The sequence below is a fragment of the Penicillium macrosclerotiorum genome, assembly GCF_028827735.1.
Source record: "Penicillium macrosclerotiorum strain IBT 26536 chromosome Unknown utg000003l_segment0_segment0, whole genome shotgun sequence".
NCBI classification, from domain to species: domain Eukaryota; kingdom Fungi; phylum Ascomycota; class Eurotiomycetes; order Eurotiales; family Aspergillaceae; genus Penicillium; species Penicillium macrosclerotiorum.
This window is the reverse complement of record NW_026643083.1, coordinates 5,237,928-5,256,809: the sequence shown is the minus strand read 5'-3', so window position 1 is coordinate 5,256,809 and position 18,882 is coordinate 5,237,928. Positions and strand designations below refer to the sequence as shown.

The 18,882-nt window shown below is 49.1% G+C and overlaps 7 protein-coding genes across 7 annotated transcripts; 1 reads left to right on the top strand and 6 right to left on the bottom strand.

Annotated features, from left to right (window-relative positions):
- Positions 1-330: 330 nt before the first annotated feature.
- Positions 331-954, top strand: N7462_004807 (uncharacterized protein; the record flags this gene model as incomplete). Its single annotated transcript, XM_057076533.1, has 3 exons — positions 331-335; positions 392-727; positions 777-954. 3 exons carry the CDS (start codon positions 331-333, stop codon positions 952-954), a joined length of 519 nt encoding a protein of 172 aa, XP_056936038.1.
- Positions 955-1,900: 946 nt separating this feature from the next.
- N7462_004806 (FAD-binding oxidoreductase) lies at positions 1,901-3,623 on the bottom strand (the record flags this gene model as incomplete). The annotated part of the gene is made up of 5 exons (XM_057076532.1): positions 1,901-2,405; positions 2,464-2,699; positions 2,756-3,101; positions 3,155-3,258; positions 3,321-3,623. The coding sequence occupies 5 exons, from the start codon at positions 3,621-3,623 to the stop codon at positions 1,901-1,903; spliced, it is 1,494 nt and encodes a 497-aa protein (XP_056936037.1).
- Positions 3,624-4,374: 751 nt separating this feature from the next.
- Positions 4,375-5,930, bottom strand: N7462_004805 (uncharacterized protein; the record flags this gene model as incomplete). The annotated part of the gene is made up of 8 exons (XM_057076531.1): positions 4,375-4,766; positions 4,828-4,895; positions 4,948-5,022; positions 5,086-5,387; positions 5,444-5,511; positions 5,561-5,597; positions 5,666-5,685; positions 5,741-5,930. The coding sequence occupies 8 exons, from the start codon at positions 5,928-5,930 to the stop codon at positions 4,375-4,377; spliced, it is 1,152 nt and encodes a 383-aa protein (XP_056936036.1).
- A 2,086-nt stretch (positions 5,931-8,016) lies between these two features.
- lea1 (U2 snRNP complex subunit LEA1) lies at positions 8,017-9,053 on the bottom strand (the record flags this gene model as incomplete). Its single annotated transcript, XM_057076530.1, has 4 exons — positions 8,017-8,394; positions 8,461-8,721; positions 8,839-8,879; positions 8,975-9,053. 4 exons carry the CDS (start codon positions 9,051-9,053, stop codon positions 8,017-8,019), a joined length of 759 nt encoding a protein of 252 aa, XP_056936035.1.
- A 527-nt stretch (positions 9,054-9,580) lies between these two features.
- Positions 9,581-12,473, bottom strand: N7462_004803 (purine and uridine phosphorylase; the record flags this gene model as incomplete). The annotated part of the gene is made up of 2 exons (XM_057076529.1): positions 9,581-11,417; positions 11,494-12,473. 2 exons carry the CDS (start codon positions 12,471-12,473, stop codon positions 9,581-9,583), a joined length of 2,817 nt encoding a protein of 938 aa, XP_056936034.1.
- Positions 12,474-14,614: 2,141 nt separating this feature from the next.
- N7462_004802 (putative nucleoside diphosphatase (Ynd1)) lies at positions 14,615-17,282 on the bottom strand (the record flags this gene model as incomplete). Its single annotated transcript, XM_057076528.1, has 3 exons — positions 14,615-16,504; positions 16,579-16,773; positions 16,854-17,282. 3 exons carry the CDS (start codon positions 17,280-17,282, stop codon positions 14,615-14,617), a joined length of 2,514 nt encoding a protein of 837 aa, XP_056936033.1.
- A 933-nt stretch (positions 17,283-18,215) lies between these two features.
- N7462_004801 (ammonium transporter) lies at positions 18,216-18,878 on the bottom strand (the record flags this gene model as incomplete). The annotated part of the gene is made up of 1 exon (XM_057076527.1): positions 18,216-18,878. One exon carries the CDS (start codon positions 18,876-18,878, stop codon positions 18,216-18,218), a length of 663 nt encoding a protein of 220 aa, XP_056936032.1.
- Between the last annotated feature and the right edge of the window lie 4 nt (positions 18,879-18,882).

Below are 18,882 nucleotides of genomic sequence, written 5' to 3'. Positions count from 1 at the left end.
CACAAGACACAAAAGAGACAGTCGGCATTAAGTGGATGTTCCAATGATGACGATGATGATGCATGATGCCAGGTGGGGGGAAGGTAGTATTGTGTAGCCTGCCGTTCCCACCAATGGTGTTGTTCTAGTAGTTGCTGTGTTTATCGGGATCTCACGGCTGCGCAGATGAGGCTCTGGTCGGTGTGATCGAAACATTTCCCCTCACTGCCTCCATCTCTCCTTCCCATCCAGTTCTTTCCCTCTCTGTAACCGATCCCGGTGTCTTGTATCCAATCCTCTTCTGTGCCTGGCGTTATCCAGCACTTGACTCTTGAGAAAATTTGACACATTATGGGGTGAGCTCACCTTCGGTGAACTTGACTCCGGCATTCTTTACCTGACCATCGAGCAGATACACTCACTATTGGGGAGTTCGAGACTGGAATGCCTCGGGGTGGAAGGAAGCTTGGCCCAAGCTAATCCACGACGTGCCGCTCATCATCGAAGCGTGTGGGGTCGAGCTGAGCGGGCCCACTGATGACGCGGAGATCGTAACGCCGGTCCTTGCAGACGTTGAGAAAGGACTTGATGTGAATGGGGCCAGTGATGACGCATATGAGCCTCTGATAATTAAGCCCAACGGAGATGACTTCTTTTGCAAAACTGCACGCAGGCCATACGATGCCGTGGTGACGTCTATTCTCCTGAGAGCCTTCATGCTTGCTGGGCCAAAGGAGTTCTCTGTCTCGTAAGTGAAAAACACAGTCTTGATGGATAAAATGCTTAAGCGCATCTAGCTCGGACGGGTACTGGGATGAATGGAACATGGCACGCTCTATCTGTGGCCGTCTCTGGCCGAATGAGTCTATCGAGTGTCCCTGGGGAGAGCAGGCGGGAGAGGAAGCTGAGTGGACACTAGAAGATTCTGAGTCTCTGATGGAGGATGAAGTCGCAAACGAGCAATCCCGACTCTAGCCCTGAGACCGATCGATGTGTTCTACCCCTTTCCTATGGCTCTTACATGACATTGAATCTAAAGTGATCAACTACAAACGAGCCTCTTTCAACTTCGATAACTTCATGATATCTAGCTGGCTTTACTTTCTATGAAACAAGCTTTGCTGGCGCAGAGGGCTTTTATTTAAGATGTCAAATCAATAAGTTCTTAGTTACTTCCAAGTTGAACTTCTGTGTCCGAAGAAAATATGCCCTCCCGCACCTTTCCCTGGCTATATGAAGCTCCTGGGAAAGAGTCAAAACCCTTAAATTTTGCGAAGATCCTCCAATTAGAGCGAATATCCCGTAACCCTCAAACTACTTTCGATTCATAACCTCGCGCTTCAAACCGCCTTTGCACTGACTCCCAAGGCGACGGAGCCGGGTTTGGAGAGGGCAGAGTTTGATTTGGACTACAGTCACAAACCCGGATCGGTTGAGGCTCAAATGCGCAAGATGACTCGATACTCTATGGAGCAACCCCGATGAGTGAGTGGCTGTGTGTACTTGACAACGATCTTATTCGTATCTTCCAGCCTCGGCAGCTTCAATGCTTCTCACTTGGTCAAGTCCCGGCCCCTCAATATCATGAACATCGCTTAGACTTGGAAAAAAGGGGTAAATCAGGCTGTATCACTCTTGATGTGCCCAAATGCTTAAATATTAGAAATTTTCAATCGCAAAATTGTACCCAAAAGAGCCAGAGCCTCTTCATCCAGCGTTGTCTTGTTCCAACTCATGGTGGTCCGCGTCACCCGATCGAAGGCAGATATGGGTCCTGATGATCTTCATTTGGTGTGTTCAATAACCTTGTCATTCATTGACTTCTCAGTGATGAATTTCATATTCTAGTCAGGCGCTAATTATGTTCAGCCACTCCAAGTGACGCAACTCAGCCTCAGCTGAGCGAAAAGTTACATTCTCTTCAATAAACCTTGAATCCACCAGGCATCAATTTCTGGAAGACAGCATGCGGGTCGTACTTCTGCGCGGTCTTAATCAGCTGTTGGTGGTTCGTCTCACCATAGCCCGGGAAAATCGACTGGAATCCAGCTGCATCGCCCATATAGTTGAATGAATCGTAAAGGCCAGCCTTCTGAGTAGCGTTGTTAATCATGTAGGTGGTCTCTTCCACCCACGTAGCGACAATATCATCATATGCCGATCCGATCCACTCGACCACTTCTGCGTAGCACAGGTACACCTTGGAGGAGTCCAGCCCCAGGGCATTCCCGCCGCGAGCCTCAGAGGCTTTTATCCAATCGGCGCCGATCGGCTGCCAGTCCAATTGAATAGTGGAGATGTTAGCTGCGGGTATCTGTCTGTACAGCTTCGGCAGCTGGCTGAAGAAGGTAGTGTTGATGAGACTGATGCCCTGGTGGAGCTCATCGTAGGTAGTTCCCTTGACAGTCCCGGCGACAAAAACATCACTATAGCCATTAGTTTTGTCTCACCAAATCCTTGGTCGCAAGATGGATTAATCCTTACTTGATACCCTTCACAACCATCTCGCCCGTCTCGGCGGCGAATTCCGAAACAGTCTTAAAGTCTAATGTGCTGCTGATAGCAGGAATATCGGTGAAAGGCTTGAAAATCCCGGGATAGCTGGTGTTGTCGCTATCATAAAAAAGAATGACCGAGGCCAGAGTAGGGTTTCCAGGGACCAGGGCGGGCACAATGTGAGTCTTCGGGTCGTAGATATCCGACGCGTATTTGGCTGCGGCCTAGTTACCTAGTTCAGCACTATTTCTAGGGTCATAATGAGCGTGGGAGTACTAACTGCAAGAAATTGATCGATGTACTGGGCCGAGACGGTGTAAGAACCAGCCCAGACTTTGGGTGACTTGATGGTCTCCATATCGAACCGGGTGACGATGCCAAAGTTGCTGCTACCTCCCTTCAGAGCCCAGAACAAATCCGGGTGTGAGTTCTTGTTGACCTCGATGATCGAGCCATTTGCAAGAACCACTTCATAATTGACCACAGTATTGCAGGCAAAACCGACCTGGTTGCCGTAGAAGTTGACGCCCCCCGCAAGAAGCAAGCCGGGCACACCAACCGGGCCAAGGCGACCACCTGCGGCAGTTAAGTCGTACTGAGCCAAGTATGAATAGACGTCGGACCAGCTACGAGAATTAATTCAAAAGGCTCACTCTTTGTTGATAGGAGTCAAACCTACCGATAACCTGGTCCAACTGATATTATGGACTTGTCCTGGTTCAATTCCAAGGTGGTCAGGTTGGACATCACAATAAGAACACCATCATTGATATTGTTTGATCCCTTAAATCGCCGATTAGCTCCTGGTCTCACCAAGATACTTGTATCGTTTCTGTGGAGCTTACTCGGATGCCCATGTGGCCGCCACCACGAACGGCGAACTCAGCATTGGCACTAACAAGGGCGTCCAGGCCCTTGGCTAATTGGCTGCTTGACTGTGGGCGAAACACGCATCCTGGAGACAAGAGTTCGGTGTTGGACCAGAAGTTCTTGGTCTCGTATTGGTAAACAGCGCTGCGGCTGAAAAACAGCGAGTCTCCAAGGGGCTTTTTCAGTGCCGAGCAGCCCGCGCTAGTAGACGGGCTTGCACTGGCCGCGACCGTAGCCGCAATGCCACTCAGGGACAGCGCAACGGAGCCTATATGCATGGCGAGCGAGGATCTGGTGGTGAAGAAGGGATCAGAAGCACACCAGGACACCCTGGGAAAGAACAAGGAATGACCGGTAGCCCAGGCGATCACTAGATGAGTATCCTCTGTAGACCACCGGAAGTTACTGCACCTGTTCCCCTCGCCCGCTCGTTGCAACTGTACTAGACCCGCCGGGTCAGCTTAGCTCCGGTGTTTGGGATGGAATGGGATGAGTTGGGTCAATTAGGGTGGGGACTGTCCACTTGACCACTTAGCTCATGGCGCGGTGGGACAATTGAACACTGCACGAGAATTATCATGAGCGCTATGTTCTTGGGGGTGCTATGCAGGTAATGTTTTTCCGAAACAAGTAGTTCAACTTGTCGATTCTTCATAACCGTGGAATCCCGTAGCGACCTATGCCCAGCACAGTTTAAGCACAAACTTAATTGTGTGGCTGCGATGTCGGGCTGTCGGCTCTTCGTCAGGGGTAACCCGATTTTGCCGAAGGGCCAAGATCCACCTCCATGGCCCTCTCAGCCCTCTGAAAGTCAGTTTGAGCTACCTTCATTGCAGTCATTGAAATAAGAACCAAAATAACGTGTAGTTCATATTGTACTATAAGAATAGTATGGTAGGATCGACAACGTTATTGGTCATCGAGGGTATTATCTATTGATTATCTATTATCTATTGATTATCAAAGTTTTCAATATACAAAGTCGAACCAGTCTTGGAAAACAGCGATTCAAGCGGGGAGCCGCAGTGCTCATCGTACGGCAGTGCTCGTTGTGTTTTCCACGTCGAATTCTACGGTATGAATGATGCCATGAGGTGCATCAGCATCCTTCGTATGACCACTGGGGTGCGGCGATAATATGTGTTCTTCGCTGTCGTTACCAGGGGTACCCCTAAGCGTAGTGAGTGTTGTCGTGTATTGATTATCTTGATTCGAAAAATCGACCCGTTGGCTGTTAGGGATCGACCCGAGAGGATGTCCGTGCTTGTGAGATCGGGATGAATCGTATCCACCCCCAGACGATAGACCCAGGAGGCGAGGAAAGTATTTTCGGATAAAAGGTCGGATGGCCGTAACACAGCCGCCAAAGATGCCAAGGTTTAGTTCAATCGTGCACCACATGAGAGCATTGGTAGTAGTCCCTGTTCGAAATACAGTGTGAGTTTCCACTCCAACATATTTGCAAGAATGAGAAAGTTTTACAAGTCAGATCAGAGCTTGTGAGTAGCTCATACAGAGATGCAAGACGGATACAGCTGACGATTCCGACACTGCATTTTTATATTAAAATTTCACTCTCGAGATTTATTCAGAGTCACTTACAAGCATCCCATGGCCAGAATCCCACCCACGGCAATCTTCTGTCGCATAGGCATCTGCAATCGGCGCAGCCAAGGTCTCCAAGCAGAGGCTGGTTAGCACATTTCACGATCAAACCCCGCATTTCAGAGAGCGACACACATTGGGACAGCAACAGTAGCAAAATCTGTAAAGATGCCCAGCCCTGCGTTGGCAAAATAGAAGACAGGCCTGTTCATGCAAGACCCGGTTGTAATGCTCGAATCCCAGGCTTTGGCGACGGGGTGGCAACTCAGAATGTTGGCAAGAATGCTGGCCAGACTATAGCCAGCAGCAATGAACACGATTGTCCAGACGGCAAAATGGAAGTTTCGACTGGGGAAGATGCGAAGGTAGAAAATCAGGACCGAAACCTTAGTAAACCCGGTGGCTGCGCAATAGAAGATTGCGGCGATGACATTTCGCTATGTGAATTGCATGTGAGCGTGGGCTTAACCATGAAGTTGGCGAGTGGACAAACCTTGGACCATGGTGTTATGAAAACCAAAGGAACATCCCACATATGCTTTCCCAGGCCCCAGTTGAGCACTATTCAGGTCAGTCGACTTCTTCACAACTTAGTGCTAACGCCACTTACTGTTCAATGTCACTCCAGTGAGAACACAGGACAATAGCTGGAGATAGATGTCGCCGGTCAGCAAATGCTAGTTTCTCGCCCAAAATCGGTGGTTAAGTCACATACGAGAGCTATAATCATTAAATCTGCGAGAATGTGTTAGCTAGCCGAATCATTTAGCCAAAGCACCCTAACACTCACAGTCATCCCACCGGAAGCTCCGCACTACAAACAATCGTGTCCATGTTCGGACTCCCAAGGCAATTGCAGCCAGTGGTAAAAAGACACAGTTTACCACCAGAAACTTGGTGCCGATGTAAGCTGGGTCGACAAAATTGGACGTCTGACCGGCCGGCGGCGACATGGCCGGAATGATTGTACTGTTGGCCATGGCGCTGGCTCAGTCGGGAAGAGCGCCCATTCGCAATTGGGAAGCGAATTCAACGATGAGCTTTGGGATAAAAGAGCGAGGTTGGCTAGTAAAAATAGAGAGATCGTAGATTGTCGGGGTTGTCCATTGTTTCTTAACCTCTCGGAGATACGAAACAAAGTTCCTGGTTGCCAATATGTCAAACTCACCATCAAAGTTTCATGGAACCATAGAACATTCAGCGGCGGCGGTTCACCATTGAACTTTCGCGGATTGCGGGTCAAATTTCACGTTTCTGGGCTTTGCCTTGCTGGATGGTATTTCAATCGGGTGCTTTTATTATTGAGACTTTCGACCTCGTGGAGACCGCCAATCTGGTTCCACTAGAGGATCCAAATGGGTGGGTTCAACCATTGATTGAGGGAGGGCCCGTGTAATACCATCGCCTTTCAGGAATATTGTCTATAATCAATGCATCCATTTTCTCCACACCCCTCACAAAAACAACCAAACGATCTATCAGACGCGAAGAAGCAGTGGGCAGGATTCTTGCATCCCCGGAGAAGACGCGGAGAACTGCACCTCAAAATTGGGACCATAGGAAGTCCGTCGGAAAATGTTTCAGGCAAAGAACAGAAGCGGGGACAAGTCCTCCATGCGGCATAGTAAGCTGTGCAAGATTTGAATTATCCCTTTCCTTGCCTCCCACCTATCAAGCGAGCGCCTCGGTGCTTTGCGCGATGCGATCTACGGTCTGGATGAGGTAGGGATTGTCGCGCATAGCTTGAGGGGAACGCTCATTTCGATCGTTTCGAGTCCGCGTTCTCCGCCCGGAGGCGCTTCCGTCGAACCCTAGGCTCCACATCAACAGAGCAGCTACCGTTCCTCGAGCGTCAACATACCCAGGATCTTTGAGGCCGAACTTCAGCCGCGTCGTCTAAAACCCCATTGCGTAAATGCTCGGGCCTCTTCGATGTTGGGGAGATCACGATGGATCACGACTTGGGGCGAGGTTTTGGCCCACCTTTCCTGGAGGATGCTGCTCTGACGTATAGAGCTCGGAGAACTCCGTACGTAATTGTGTCGGAAAGAATCGAAGATGGCGGGCCTATAGATTAAATTAACGATCTAGAGGAGATGATCTAGTCGCTTAATCTTAGGCCGGAGGGTTTATTTATCCAGGGGAAAGTTGAGCTGAGCTTACAATCAACTAGCCAACTGATGAAGCGCAGCGACCGGGATTTCCGACTTGGAATCCCTTGACCTGCCAAGCGTTGCTCCCCGGTCTTTCATATTAAGTTGGCTGTGGCTTTTTGAGTGCCGGATTTGACCTCTACGGGGTCATTAGATTGCAAACATTCTCTAGTTATACTTTGCCTCCCCCGGGGGGCGGCCTCACTCCCTCTCCTAGTGGACCTCTGGTAAAAGGATTTATGGCTCTACCTCGTATAGACCATGCCTTTCTCCCCTTTGATCCCACAACTGTTTCGAACTGCGCAATTGCCCATGTCAAACATCTGTTTAAGCTGTGTGCATTACGAGATCCGTGAGAATCATGTGTTTTGCCAAGATGAAAATTGCCAACCGATCCGAACTATGAAGAGTTAAAAGAGGTTGGCCCGAAGCCTCGATGCCGTTTCTCAGCATTTAGAAGGCCGAGACCCCGTACCGCTCGTTTCCATTTGCCAAAAAAAATCTGTTTACTAAAAAATCGGAAGTGGCGTGGTGTTCATATGGACATTGAAAGCTCTACTCAGCATCGTCGGAAGGAGTTGACCCTAAATCTCTTCATACGATATTAGAATCACAGATCTCTCGACCGCAAATGTAATTTGATTGATTGAAAGAGTAGGCTTTTTGGGTATAGAGATCAAGCTCCATAATGCGACTGTCCTTGAAGTTTAATAAACCGCATGAGCACCTATGGCAAAAAAATATGAAATCTTCAAAAGATACACACACACAACCCCACGAATGAAAGTCAGATATAAGAAGGACTCCCAATGGTCGTGACAGAAAGAAAAAGCGAGCCCAGTGGAATGAACGAGAAAAGAAACACCCACAACCATGATATGTTTAAGGGATCCCAGCACGATGCAAAGTGAGCTTACATCTGCATGCGTTCATCCCCGTCAGCGTCACTGGCACAGAGGGCACCTCCAGGTATCCGGCCCTCGCTCAGCTCCTTCTCCAGTCGCGTAATCTCCTGCAAACTCTTTGCCTCGCGAATCATCTTCTCCACGCGCTTCCTTTCGGCGTCTGTGAGTTTGACGCGGACAGCCTTGTCCGCAGTTGTACGGGTAGCGGCCGTGCTGGAAGTGTCAAACGCTCGGGACTTAATTCCCGAAATCTTGGAGGCAAGAGCAGACGGCTCCTCGGCAGTGCCAAACAGCTCCTTTGCCTTAGCACGTTCTACATCCTTCACTTTCTGGTAGTCGAGGAAACGGACGGAGGGAGTAAGCCAGATCACCCAGTACCGATAATTCTAGAGACCAATATTAGATCATGCCAAGCGGCTATTGCATTTGAGTGCAATATTGAAATGCCTTACCTCCTTTCGAGTAACTGGATTCTCCAGTAAGACAAGATGAGTCAGTTTGGGCAGAGTGCGCAGCGGGTCCAGATCCGCTAACTCGGCCACATTATTGGAGGTTAAGACCAAAGTTGACAAGGACGGCACTGATGACCCAAAGGTGGATTGAATGTGATTGATGCGGTTGCGCGCTAAGAGGAGGGTGTGAAGGCGAGGAAAGAAGGGAAAGTTCCCGAGGGAGGAGAGGTCGTTGTCCGTGAAATCAATGGTATCTTGATCCTGCAAAATATTAGCATGCGCTCGTAAAATTGGAGGGCACAGCTAGCATCCGCCTGCTTCATCCATCTGAAATGATAGGACTAGACATTCATGGCCCGAGGAATATGTAACACTCACTTTGGCGACACCCAAGTTCTCAATGGTGGGGATCTTGTGCCCTACACGCGACGCACAAACACGATATCAATCCAGCTCTTATTTTCAAGATGTAGCACCTGCTCTTTTCAGGTGGGTCTTTGGAAGTGAAACGCACCTCGGAGGTCCAGCTCACGGTCCTTGAGCGGATTGATGTATGATAGGGAATTCTGAATGAGCTCGACGGTCAAGCGCATGGTGGCGGTGCGTGTTGTGTAGGTTCAGGCGGTTGAGGTCGGTCAGAAGAAAGCCGATTAACCGAGATTTCATGGGCAAAAAGGTATCAAGACACAATAACTGATCTGTGGCCTGTTCGAAGCTCAATGGACGTAGAAGGCCTGTCGCAGTGTCTCCAATCGAGATTACCTCAAATCGCAGCCCTTTCTGCCGGGCGGTGTAGCTTTGTCATCGACCCACGTGACCACTGTAAGCCGAGTGGATCGTCTGTTACTAATGTACTGTACTTTAATATCAGATTCCGGTCAGTTAATTTGGATCTTAATCTTAGATTTAAAAAATTATGTAGTGGCTAGTGGAGAAAATATCAAATAGAATTGAATGATTGAAGGTGTTGGGAACGGTTGAGCTGTGTGGGTACCTGTATAAAGAAGCTCCGATGTGCTACAACACTGCACTTCCGTGTTTGCAGATAATAACAGACTAGTGGGGAGGGAAAACACAATAAGTGAGTTAAGGAGAAAATGAGGAAGGTAGTTTCTATCCCTCATATCTCATAGTTTGTATTAATGCTACTATCGGCAAACTCATGTTGGCTGATTACAATACTCGGCAAGCCTGGATCAGTCGGCAACAGCTCAGTATCAGGTAATGGTTGCAACGTCTTCTCCACTGCAGAAGGGTGATGCCAAGATGGTTTCCATCGTAAAAAATTCTTGCGCATCGATTTCTCCAGTCGATTCGAGATTCGTTTCTCGACTCCTTCTGTCCGTCCCATTTCCACATTGCGACAGCATGAATCCAGCCAGGCATCTCGTCCGAGTACTGATACATAAAGATGATAAATTGCATCTATAATTGGCTGCGCTTCATTCCTCCGGAGCAAATGACGTCCGTAGGCCTCGGTAATGAAGCTGGCAGCGAGATCATGATTCGTGGCTGTTGCCATGGCAAATGAAGATCTCTTTCCATCAACAGTCGCAAAAGGGTTAGCCCCAGCATGCAGAAGAATAGGAATCGTATTGGGCTGCGCAAATTCCACTGTAGAATATAAGGCCTTATCGAGTGCAATTTGATATTCATTTTCGTCAACAGTCGCATCCCCAAACTTCACAAACTTCACAATTGTATCTAGTACATCGACGTTTCCCAGGAGAGCAGCGGCATGAAATGGGACGCCTAAAGGCCCTGCAGGAAGGAAAGGATTAGCGCCAGCATGGAGGAGAATATCGACGACACGACCCGAGCCAGAAAGAATTGCGGCTATCAGTGGACTTCCATGGGGGCCCCATGTGTTATCAACCCCAATATTACGGATTTGAAATCTGTCCAATAGGCTTCGAACCGCAGGCACATCGCCGATCAGAGCTGCATCATACAGCACTGTATCTTCCTCGATGAATATTTTTGTGAAGTGGTGGATTTCTTCCAGTTCCCGTCGTCGAAGCTCACGACCATGTTCACTCAAGTCCGGTTTGATTGTAGGGTATTCTTCCTCGGCGTGGTGTAATTCTTCGGCTTCAGATTTTGTAATTTCCGAATCCTGCCTATCCGAGCTGGCTTCCGATTTATTTGCACTCTCTGGTGCGGATGGATTTTCATCGTTCGTAACAGTGTGAGAAGCGAGTGTACGATTTTCCAAAAGCTCTACTACATCTCGTAGTAATTGAGAATCAAAATTTTGCCGTTCTTCTTCCCTTCTTCGCCACTCAACTTGCCAGGGAGATAGCAAATGATCAGGCGCGGGTACTTGTAGCAACCCGCCTCTCATGGACACTGGGAGCTTTCCAATATCAGACAGAGTCAGGGTCCTTCGTTGATGCTGAGCAGATAAGCTGAATAGACCACAGCTCGGACATGTTAAAAACGCGTTGAATTTCCTCATTCGAGCACGACATGATGTGCACACTTGGTCTTCCATCTGCAAATGCGAGATGACAGCGGACATGTAGAATTTCCTACCATGTTGAACCTCGTCCATCCAGTTCGTAGCACTGATTCGTTTGAATCGCCTCTCTGATTTATCACAGTATACAATAATGAACTGCTCACGTTGAACCTTCTCCAGACCATATTTTTCTCCGATATCAAAATGCGGTAGGAGAATAACACTCAAGTCGGACCAGTCAATGGGGAACTCAACGGCAATATCTCTGCCGAGGAAATCTGAGATGATGATTCTGCTGACAATGGACTTCGGGATACTTAGGAGCCCGAGGTAAGCCATAGCCTGCAAAATACTGGATGGAGGTTGCGAGCCGAGCCGAATGGCCTTTTCTCGCACAAACTCAAAGAGGGCTTGGGTCCAATTGGTACGGATGAGACCTGGCTTAGAGCCGTATGTTACTTTGTCGTCATCCATATCATCTTCCTGAATTTCAGTACTATTAATTCGTGAGACCCATTGCGAGGTCAGATATGATTGAATTTCACCTAAACAATGTTAGCAGATGATACGACTCTGGAGGTATCAAGTCCATACTGTTTGAAATATAATCATGTTGCAGGGTAGTAGACAGAGAATCATCGGTCTTAGGAGGTATTCTCGCCAATACAGCTTTTGTGTACGAGGCTGCCATCGCTGCTGCATAAGGCTGCCATTCTTTGTTTTTATTTTCGTCGCCATAATCGCACACCCCACGGATCACAGCCACAGGAATATGGTTCAAGATTCCGGCCGCCTCCATCTCGAGCCCAATAACCCCATACCTGTCTGCTATCTCTCTTCGTTTTTGCGAGCTCTTCATTAGCGTGTCCCCAGATCCAATTGATCCATACCATACCCTGGTACGTTGTGACACGGGCCGTTTCGGACGCACAAGAGGCCGGCCGTGCATGTAATAATAATCACGCTCCTGCCCTGGGTCTATGAACGTCCCATTTGCGTGTCTCTTCTGCATCATAGACTCGTAGTACGGGCGAAAGGTATTGACAGAATCCGGCTCATCGGCCTTAATAGCACCAATAGCCGAGCGCAGAATTGCTTTGGTGTTCGCTAGGACAAATCCGGAGCGCAACAGATGAAAGCCACTATCACCAGTCTCCTTTCCCAAGTCATAGGGTACAATAGCCGGTCGATCTCCCACCGGTAGAGCCACTAGCACATCCCCGAGGCGAATATCACGCGGAGGATTCTCTTCAAAATTTGGCAGACCTGCTGCCACGCCTACCAGGACACCAAGCCAAATATTCGGGAAGAAGCTCTTGACTTGGCTTGCGAGCGCCGCAGCCGAGCTAGTGCCATACTCCTGCCCCGCGGGAAAGGTAGCAATGACTACATTGTGCCCTCCAATATCGCCCGCCTGGAAAACATAGTCATCACCTGGACCCAGAGGGAAGTGGCCTTCATGACGGCGATCGAATAAGCAAGCGGCGGCGCGCGCCTCAATTTCAAGCGGGGCAAACCATACCACCGTATATCTGGTTGGATCTAGGGACATTATGTCCTCATATTCCACCAGTCGGTGGGTAAAGGGGCTCGCACTGTCTAATAATCATCCAGGTGTCGTTTTGGGGGTTAAAAAGACGGTTATATCTGCAGTTTCAGCTGTGCGCGTTCGGTGAGTGAGACTGTACAGCTACTAGCGTCACGTGGAGGGTAGACTTAGATAGTCGAGTATCTAAATATCGCTCCTCAATATTGGGTTGTCTTTACAAGTGCAGGGTACAAAAATTATAGTCTATATCTTAGATACTTATCACAGATTCCTCAATCAAAATTTATTAGTAGACCTTGTCAGTGTCCTACCACAGCTTCTAGGTAAGTACCCGATACCCGTCTACGGACATGGATGGGTGGGCATTATCTTTACCCCGCATTTTAGTGTAAAATTGCCTCCAAATAAATAGGTCGCATAATCATCACGATAAATTTTATATCTTAGGTCTGTTTGGCTGCGCAGTATTATACTTGATCATCTTTCACAGGCCATATGAATAATTTAAGGGATCAGAGTATAATTATGCTTACCCAATGACTTACCTCAGAAAGTGAGTGTTTCAAGAGAGATCCAGGTCATTAACTATTAAGTTAATGGTTTATGGGAAAGTGGTATCTCTTTGTTATCTCCTGACACAGAATATATTTGTAATCAAGTAGCCAAAAAACACTGTCTAACTAACCTATGAATATTACAGACAGGGTCTACGCCTAGCTACTCGACACAAACTTCGAGCTTCATCAGAGGGATTTTAGGCCTACTTCATTCGATTTTTCAAGCTATCCTCGTACACGCGATGTCAAAGCTATAGTAAATGCAACAGGTACCTTCAAATAGCCATTTGGATAGTTCTATTCCTCACGGAGGAGCAGCTACATTTACGAAGATGATAACGCGATGGAAGGAATTAGAAACTACCAGCCATCATGATAAATATTGTAAAATAACTCGGCAATTTCAATAGCCTAGTCTTATTATCATGATATTATCATGATCTCTCAATGCTACTAATCTAAGCGCAATTTTTTTTGGTTGCGTAGAAACCAAAGAGTCAACAGTTTCATGAGGTTCTATGACTTCGAGTCTTTCTCCATATGTGGATGTAGCAGCATTTTCATTTTAGCGGAGTTCAACAGGTTCTGTCATTTCACTATTTGGAGAGGTACCCTTCCAGATAAGTGGCAAGTATTGCAGCATCCCTCAGAGTATCATTTTTACGGAGACAAGCTAGACTACGCTCAGAAATCTTATATCCAGCATCGACTAGAATCCTGTTGTTCCATCGGAGAACAAAGATCATCCAGGAGCAATTTTCGTAACACTACTCGACACTTTCTCCTGATAACCAATTTTGAATGAATGGGGGTTGTCATCCGTGAAGGTGTTTTTGGCGAGAGAGACTATGATTTCAATGCGTTTGCAAGATTGAACCGTCGAGATTCATCATTCTTGACCTCAAACTTCAAATTATCAACACTTCTGTCTTTCATGGCACGTGAGACGCTCAGTCGATATGCAATTATGTGGTGATTTCGAGTACAATTCTAAATCTAGGAGATGGTACATACTTTCTCAAATTCATGTCCGAAGCTCCGAAAATTTGCTGGGCCAATCACCTCAGAGGTAGCAGTCTCGACACAGCAGTACAGAGGCATGTATTTTGCTACTCAATGAATTGGCCTTCACTTTCAAAAGTCCCATTCATGTCTCATCTTGGTGTTATTGAAATAGTGTGAATTGACAGAAGTCGAGCAATGTATTAGTCTATATTCATTAAAGAAATATTTGAAGCAGGGCGCTAGTGTTACACTGCCATTCCATTACATCAAAACCAGCTGGATCAGATCGAAAGTGCTGAAAGGGAAAAGTACTCCAGAGCACACAGGGTTGAATATGGGACCAAGAATCGAAAGCAAAATTGTCCACAACAAAGCAATACCCTGAAAGGAATATCCTTCTAACAAACGAAGGACCAAAAGTCAACAAAAGGAGTACCAGAGACCTTAGGACTAGTGATTTAAAGCGTCAACGCCGGTTGACTATGCAATGCATGTGGGTGGATGAAAAGAGGCGGAGTCGCAAAAAGTATTGTTCGGTTCAGGGGGCGTGTAACGTGATAAAAACTTGAGGCATCAGTCATGCTAGTCATCAGCCAGAGGAGTCATGCTCGGTGACTTCTGATGGTGGGATCGTGTGGGACTGCCAGCTCTTGATCGACGGCCGTTTGTGGTCGGACCCAGTGCAATGGGAGCCAAATGGTCTCGACTTTCGGTTCTGACGACCAGGCCTGCCCGATCCATGGCAATCCCCGATCCACCACTGATCCCCAAGCCAACGGTGCCCGATGAACTGTTGTCGAGAGTATACTTCAAGCTGGGTGGGTTGCTGCTACTGCCCCAGCTGGATGCGCGCTTCGGTGGTCGCAAGTTGTCACCTTCTGAAGCCCGGCCACCATCCACATCGCTGCTGTCAGAATCGGTAACGCCCAGCTCAAAATCCTGAGAACCGTCCTCCATCACACGTTCATAGGATGCGCCATTGCGATTCAAGAAAGGCAACATAGCACCAAGTCCCTTTCGTCGCTTTGGGTGGTTAGGGTGAGATGGACCACCACGACGGAGTATATTGTTGACCTTGTGGTAGATGCGTAGCCGACGACTACGGCCACATAGGAAAAAGCCCGCCAGAACAATGATGAATAAAAACAATAGGAACCCTGGAATTCGGCGGGGCGAGTCTCCATCAAAAAGCGCGTCATGCCAGTGCTCGCTGTGGAAGCCTTCCGTGTCGGGAAGAAGAGCCACACTCGGATACTGGAAGTCGGGAGGGACGCCTGGAACATTGCCACCGAAACCAACTGGGAGAGCTCCTTCGATCTCCGTAGGTACTTGCGACGAGGCATATAGGACAATTTTGCCCAATGTCCAGCTAACCTCAGTCGAATCGATCTTATTCACGGCCTGGAAGGCATCCAGATATCCTTTTTCTTGGCCGTGAGCTAACACTTCCTTCGTGCCGTTGTGAAGCGAGCCGGATGTATCTTCCAATCCAACACGAGGCACTCCGATACCATCATGTAGCATATTGATAATCCATGATGCCTTGAAACAAACTTCAGAGGCCTTTTGGCGATCAACCTTTTTGCCCCACTGATGCTCATGAATACCATCCTCGATGGACAACCAGTCCTGGGAGCAAAACGCCTGGACACGATGCTGGTAAGTATTGAAATCATATGCCTTATCCTTAAAGCCCATCTCGAAGATCTCATGAGTCGTATGCCAATACTCGCTGATGCCGATAAAATGATTGACATCAAAGTCGATCGCTGGCGCATGGATCCCGTGGAGAAGACACGGCGAGTCCAAGCATGGGGCATCCTTGTCCAGCAATGGAAATGTCTGACGCAGACACTCATCGAACTTGCCCGTACCAGCTAGATAGGTTCCTGCATTGCTATCAAGAGACACGTCTTTCCCGTCCAGAGTAGTTCGTAAACCTGCAGGGAGACAGGGATCCGGTAGCTCTTGAATTTCAGGAGATATAGCGGCTCGCAAAGCCTCTAGATACCGTCTCCGAGCTTCATGCACACCGAACTCGAGCCAGGAGGTAACGAAAACCCGGTGCTCCTGAATCGAGCCGTCAATATTCCGCAATCGTAGAAGCGTCAAGTCGTTCGCATGCTTCTCCGTCTCGGTAACATTGGGCGCGAAGGCGATTTGGGCAGATGCACCTCCCATGTCCAGGAAACCGTAGGTAGAATGGCCTTTTCCATGATTGTGTTTCTCAGGTGTGTCGAATGTGCCCATGAGGTAGTTCGTCGCAATCCATCCGTACAACCCCTCCGTCACTCCCGGAATAACTTGAATATGGACACCGCAATCAGGGAGAAGAAAGTCGGTGTTAGTACGAGCGTAGGAGCAAATCTGGTCAAGGAGGAGCTGCCGTTCTAAGTTTCCAAGTAATCGCATGCCCGCCGTCGCAAGTAAAAAGATTGGTGTATCCTTAGCATCTTCCTGGGGAATGATGTTCTTCGCATGTTCCAGTAGATCGGCCAGATGCTCGTTGCCAACCGATTCCGGACGATCGGCGAATGAAGAAACACCTTCGAGGACAGAAGGTCAGCACTTGCAGTCATTGCCCGCGCGGGTGTCTGTCGGGTCCGGGGCTCACCGGGATGAATCTTCTTCACCCATTCCTCCTTCGTTTTGATCTCCGGGAGCGATTTCAAGTCGCCCGCATCGGCCTTTTTGCGAGCCGCGGAATTTCGCAACCAACGGTATACGTGCACACGGGTCCCCTATGCGAGTATGGAATTAGCGCCTGATGCCAAAAACCCAGCTTCGGGGTATTTGAGGCGTATCGAAGGATTGGACATACAGACGAGCCTGCGTCCAGGACAACACCATAGCGCCCTGTATCGTTCCCAGTTAGTGAATTGAGCTTCTCTTGAATGCGAAATTTGAGGTGAGACATGGGGGGCATGGGGTCACAACGTACACTTGCCCATTTGGACTGGGGACTATCCGCGCATGACAAGCTGGGAACCAAGAGCGAACGGTCGAGAGGATACCCTCTCACAGGTGCAGGAGAGCAAAGAGCTGAAGAGGTGAACGAGTGACAGGAAGGCTGATGGTCTTCGAGAGAAAGAACGGAGGAGATAAGGAGTCTTAAAACGGCCAGACGCGACAGCGGGAAGCCATACGGGCCGTGACGGGGGGCGAGACCGTCGTCGCCGGTGGCAGGAGGCTGGTTTGGGCGGGCGCCCGTGCGCCGCACAGGGGAAAGCGCGGTATTGTGACGCTGCATGACCGGGCGGCGTATTTTTGCCATGTCATTTTGATCGATTGGCCCCTCGTGTCTTTTTGGCTGTTGCGCTGACGTCTTTCGTTCGTTGGTTCTTGCTTGTTCCCCACTCCAACTCCAATGCTCACTGGACGATGTTGAGGTCAAGTTGGATCTTGACTTGCTCCTCTTGAACCCGGGTCTCGGAGTCGGACTCGGATTGATTCACCTCGAATCCGCAAAGGGCGTCCCTGTCGGAACTCTGCTCCCCATGGGATTCGTCACCCCGGAATGCAGTCTCCGGGGCGTTGCATCTACGTGATATCGCAATCCTATCCCTGCTCGTGTTGATCCCGCCCTTCCACAGGGACGCCGCAAGCCGCGCTAAAAACCAACTTAGCAGGGGTTTAGGGGGCACCGCACTGCGTCAGGGTACGTCAGCTCATACCTTCCCCGGGACAAGAGACCCAATCACCCTACAAAACCCTGCATTCTGATACGATGGACCTACGAGACAATGGGCTTGGCGGCCTCCGCAATCGAGGGTATACCGCGGGGCTGCCCAGCTGGGGGCTTGTCAAATAATGGCGACGCAGAGCGAGCAAAACAACGGAATAGAATAGACACAGCACATCCAGAGATGCGTCGCGAAAGATCGAGCAGCTAGAGGAGACCCTGATTGCGGCAGTCGCTCTGCTGCTGTGCTCATTTTCATTGCAACCAAAGCAATTTTCAGGGACTCGGGACCCCGGGATCTTCGCCCGGCCACGCAACCCCCCCACCTTTCAGCCTCTCACTCGATTCGATGAAGTAACCCCTTGGAAACATGATTATCGGGATCGGTTTGCATTTATCCTATTCTGGGATGATGACACCGTGCGATACCGTTCGCACGGCCCAAGATCTCTATGCGACAACTCCGTATCTATCCCACCCAAGACCCTTTTTTGGCCCAGTTTACATTTTGAAATCCTTCGACCCCGCCGAGACCTGGATAGGTTCATTGATCACACTCGCATGTGCAGGCGATGACGACACGTAGAGATTGTCGAGAATAGCGCGCTCTCCAATTTGCTCGTCAACAAACTGTGCTCGGTCCAAGCCAACCATCTCGGCCTCCTCGTGAACCCGCAGATGCATGCCCGGAATATATTTCAGAATATAGAGTAGAATGCAGGACACCGTAAAGGAGTATGCTGAAATGGCACACACCTCCGCCAATTGTTTCCCGACCTGCATCCCGTTGCCGTCAATCCCTCCGGTCGCCTCGGTCGCGCCGTCCAGTGCCGCAACGGACTGCGAGGCAAAAATCCCGGTTAGAAACGCCCCAACCATTCCTCCAATCCCGTGCAGTTTGAACACATCCATTCCCTCGTCAATGCGTAGCCAATTATTGATGTCTTGGAGCAATGCGCACACAATGCTCGTAATAAAGCCGATGCATGCTGCAAGCCAAACGGAGACAAAGCCGGCCGCTGGGGTAATGCCAACCAGTCCCGCGATGGCACCCTCGCATGCACCCACAACGGAGAATTTCCCTCTGTTCTTGATCGAATCAACCAGAACCCAGCCGAGAACGCCGGTACACGCGGCAGTATTGGTGTTGAATGCCGCCAGCATGGCT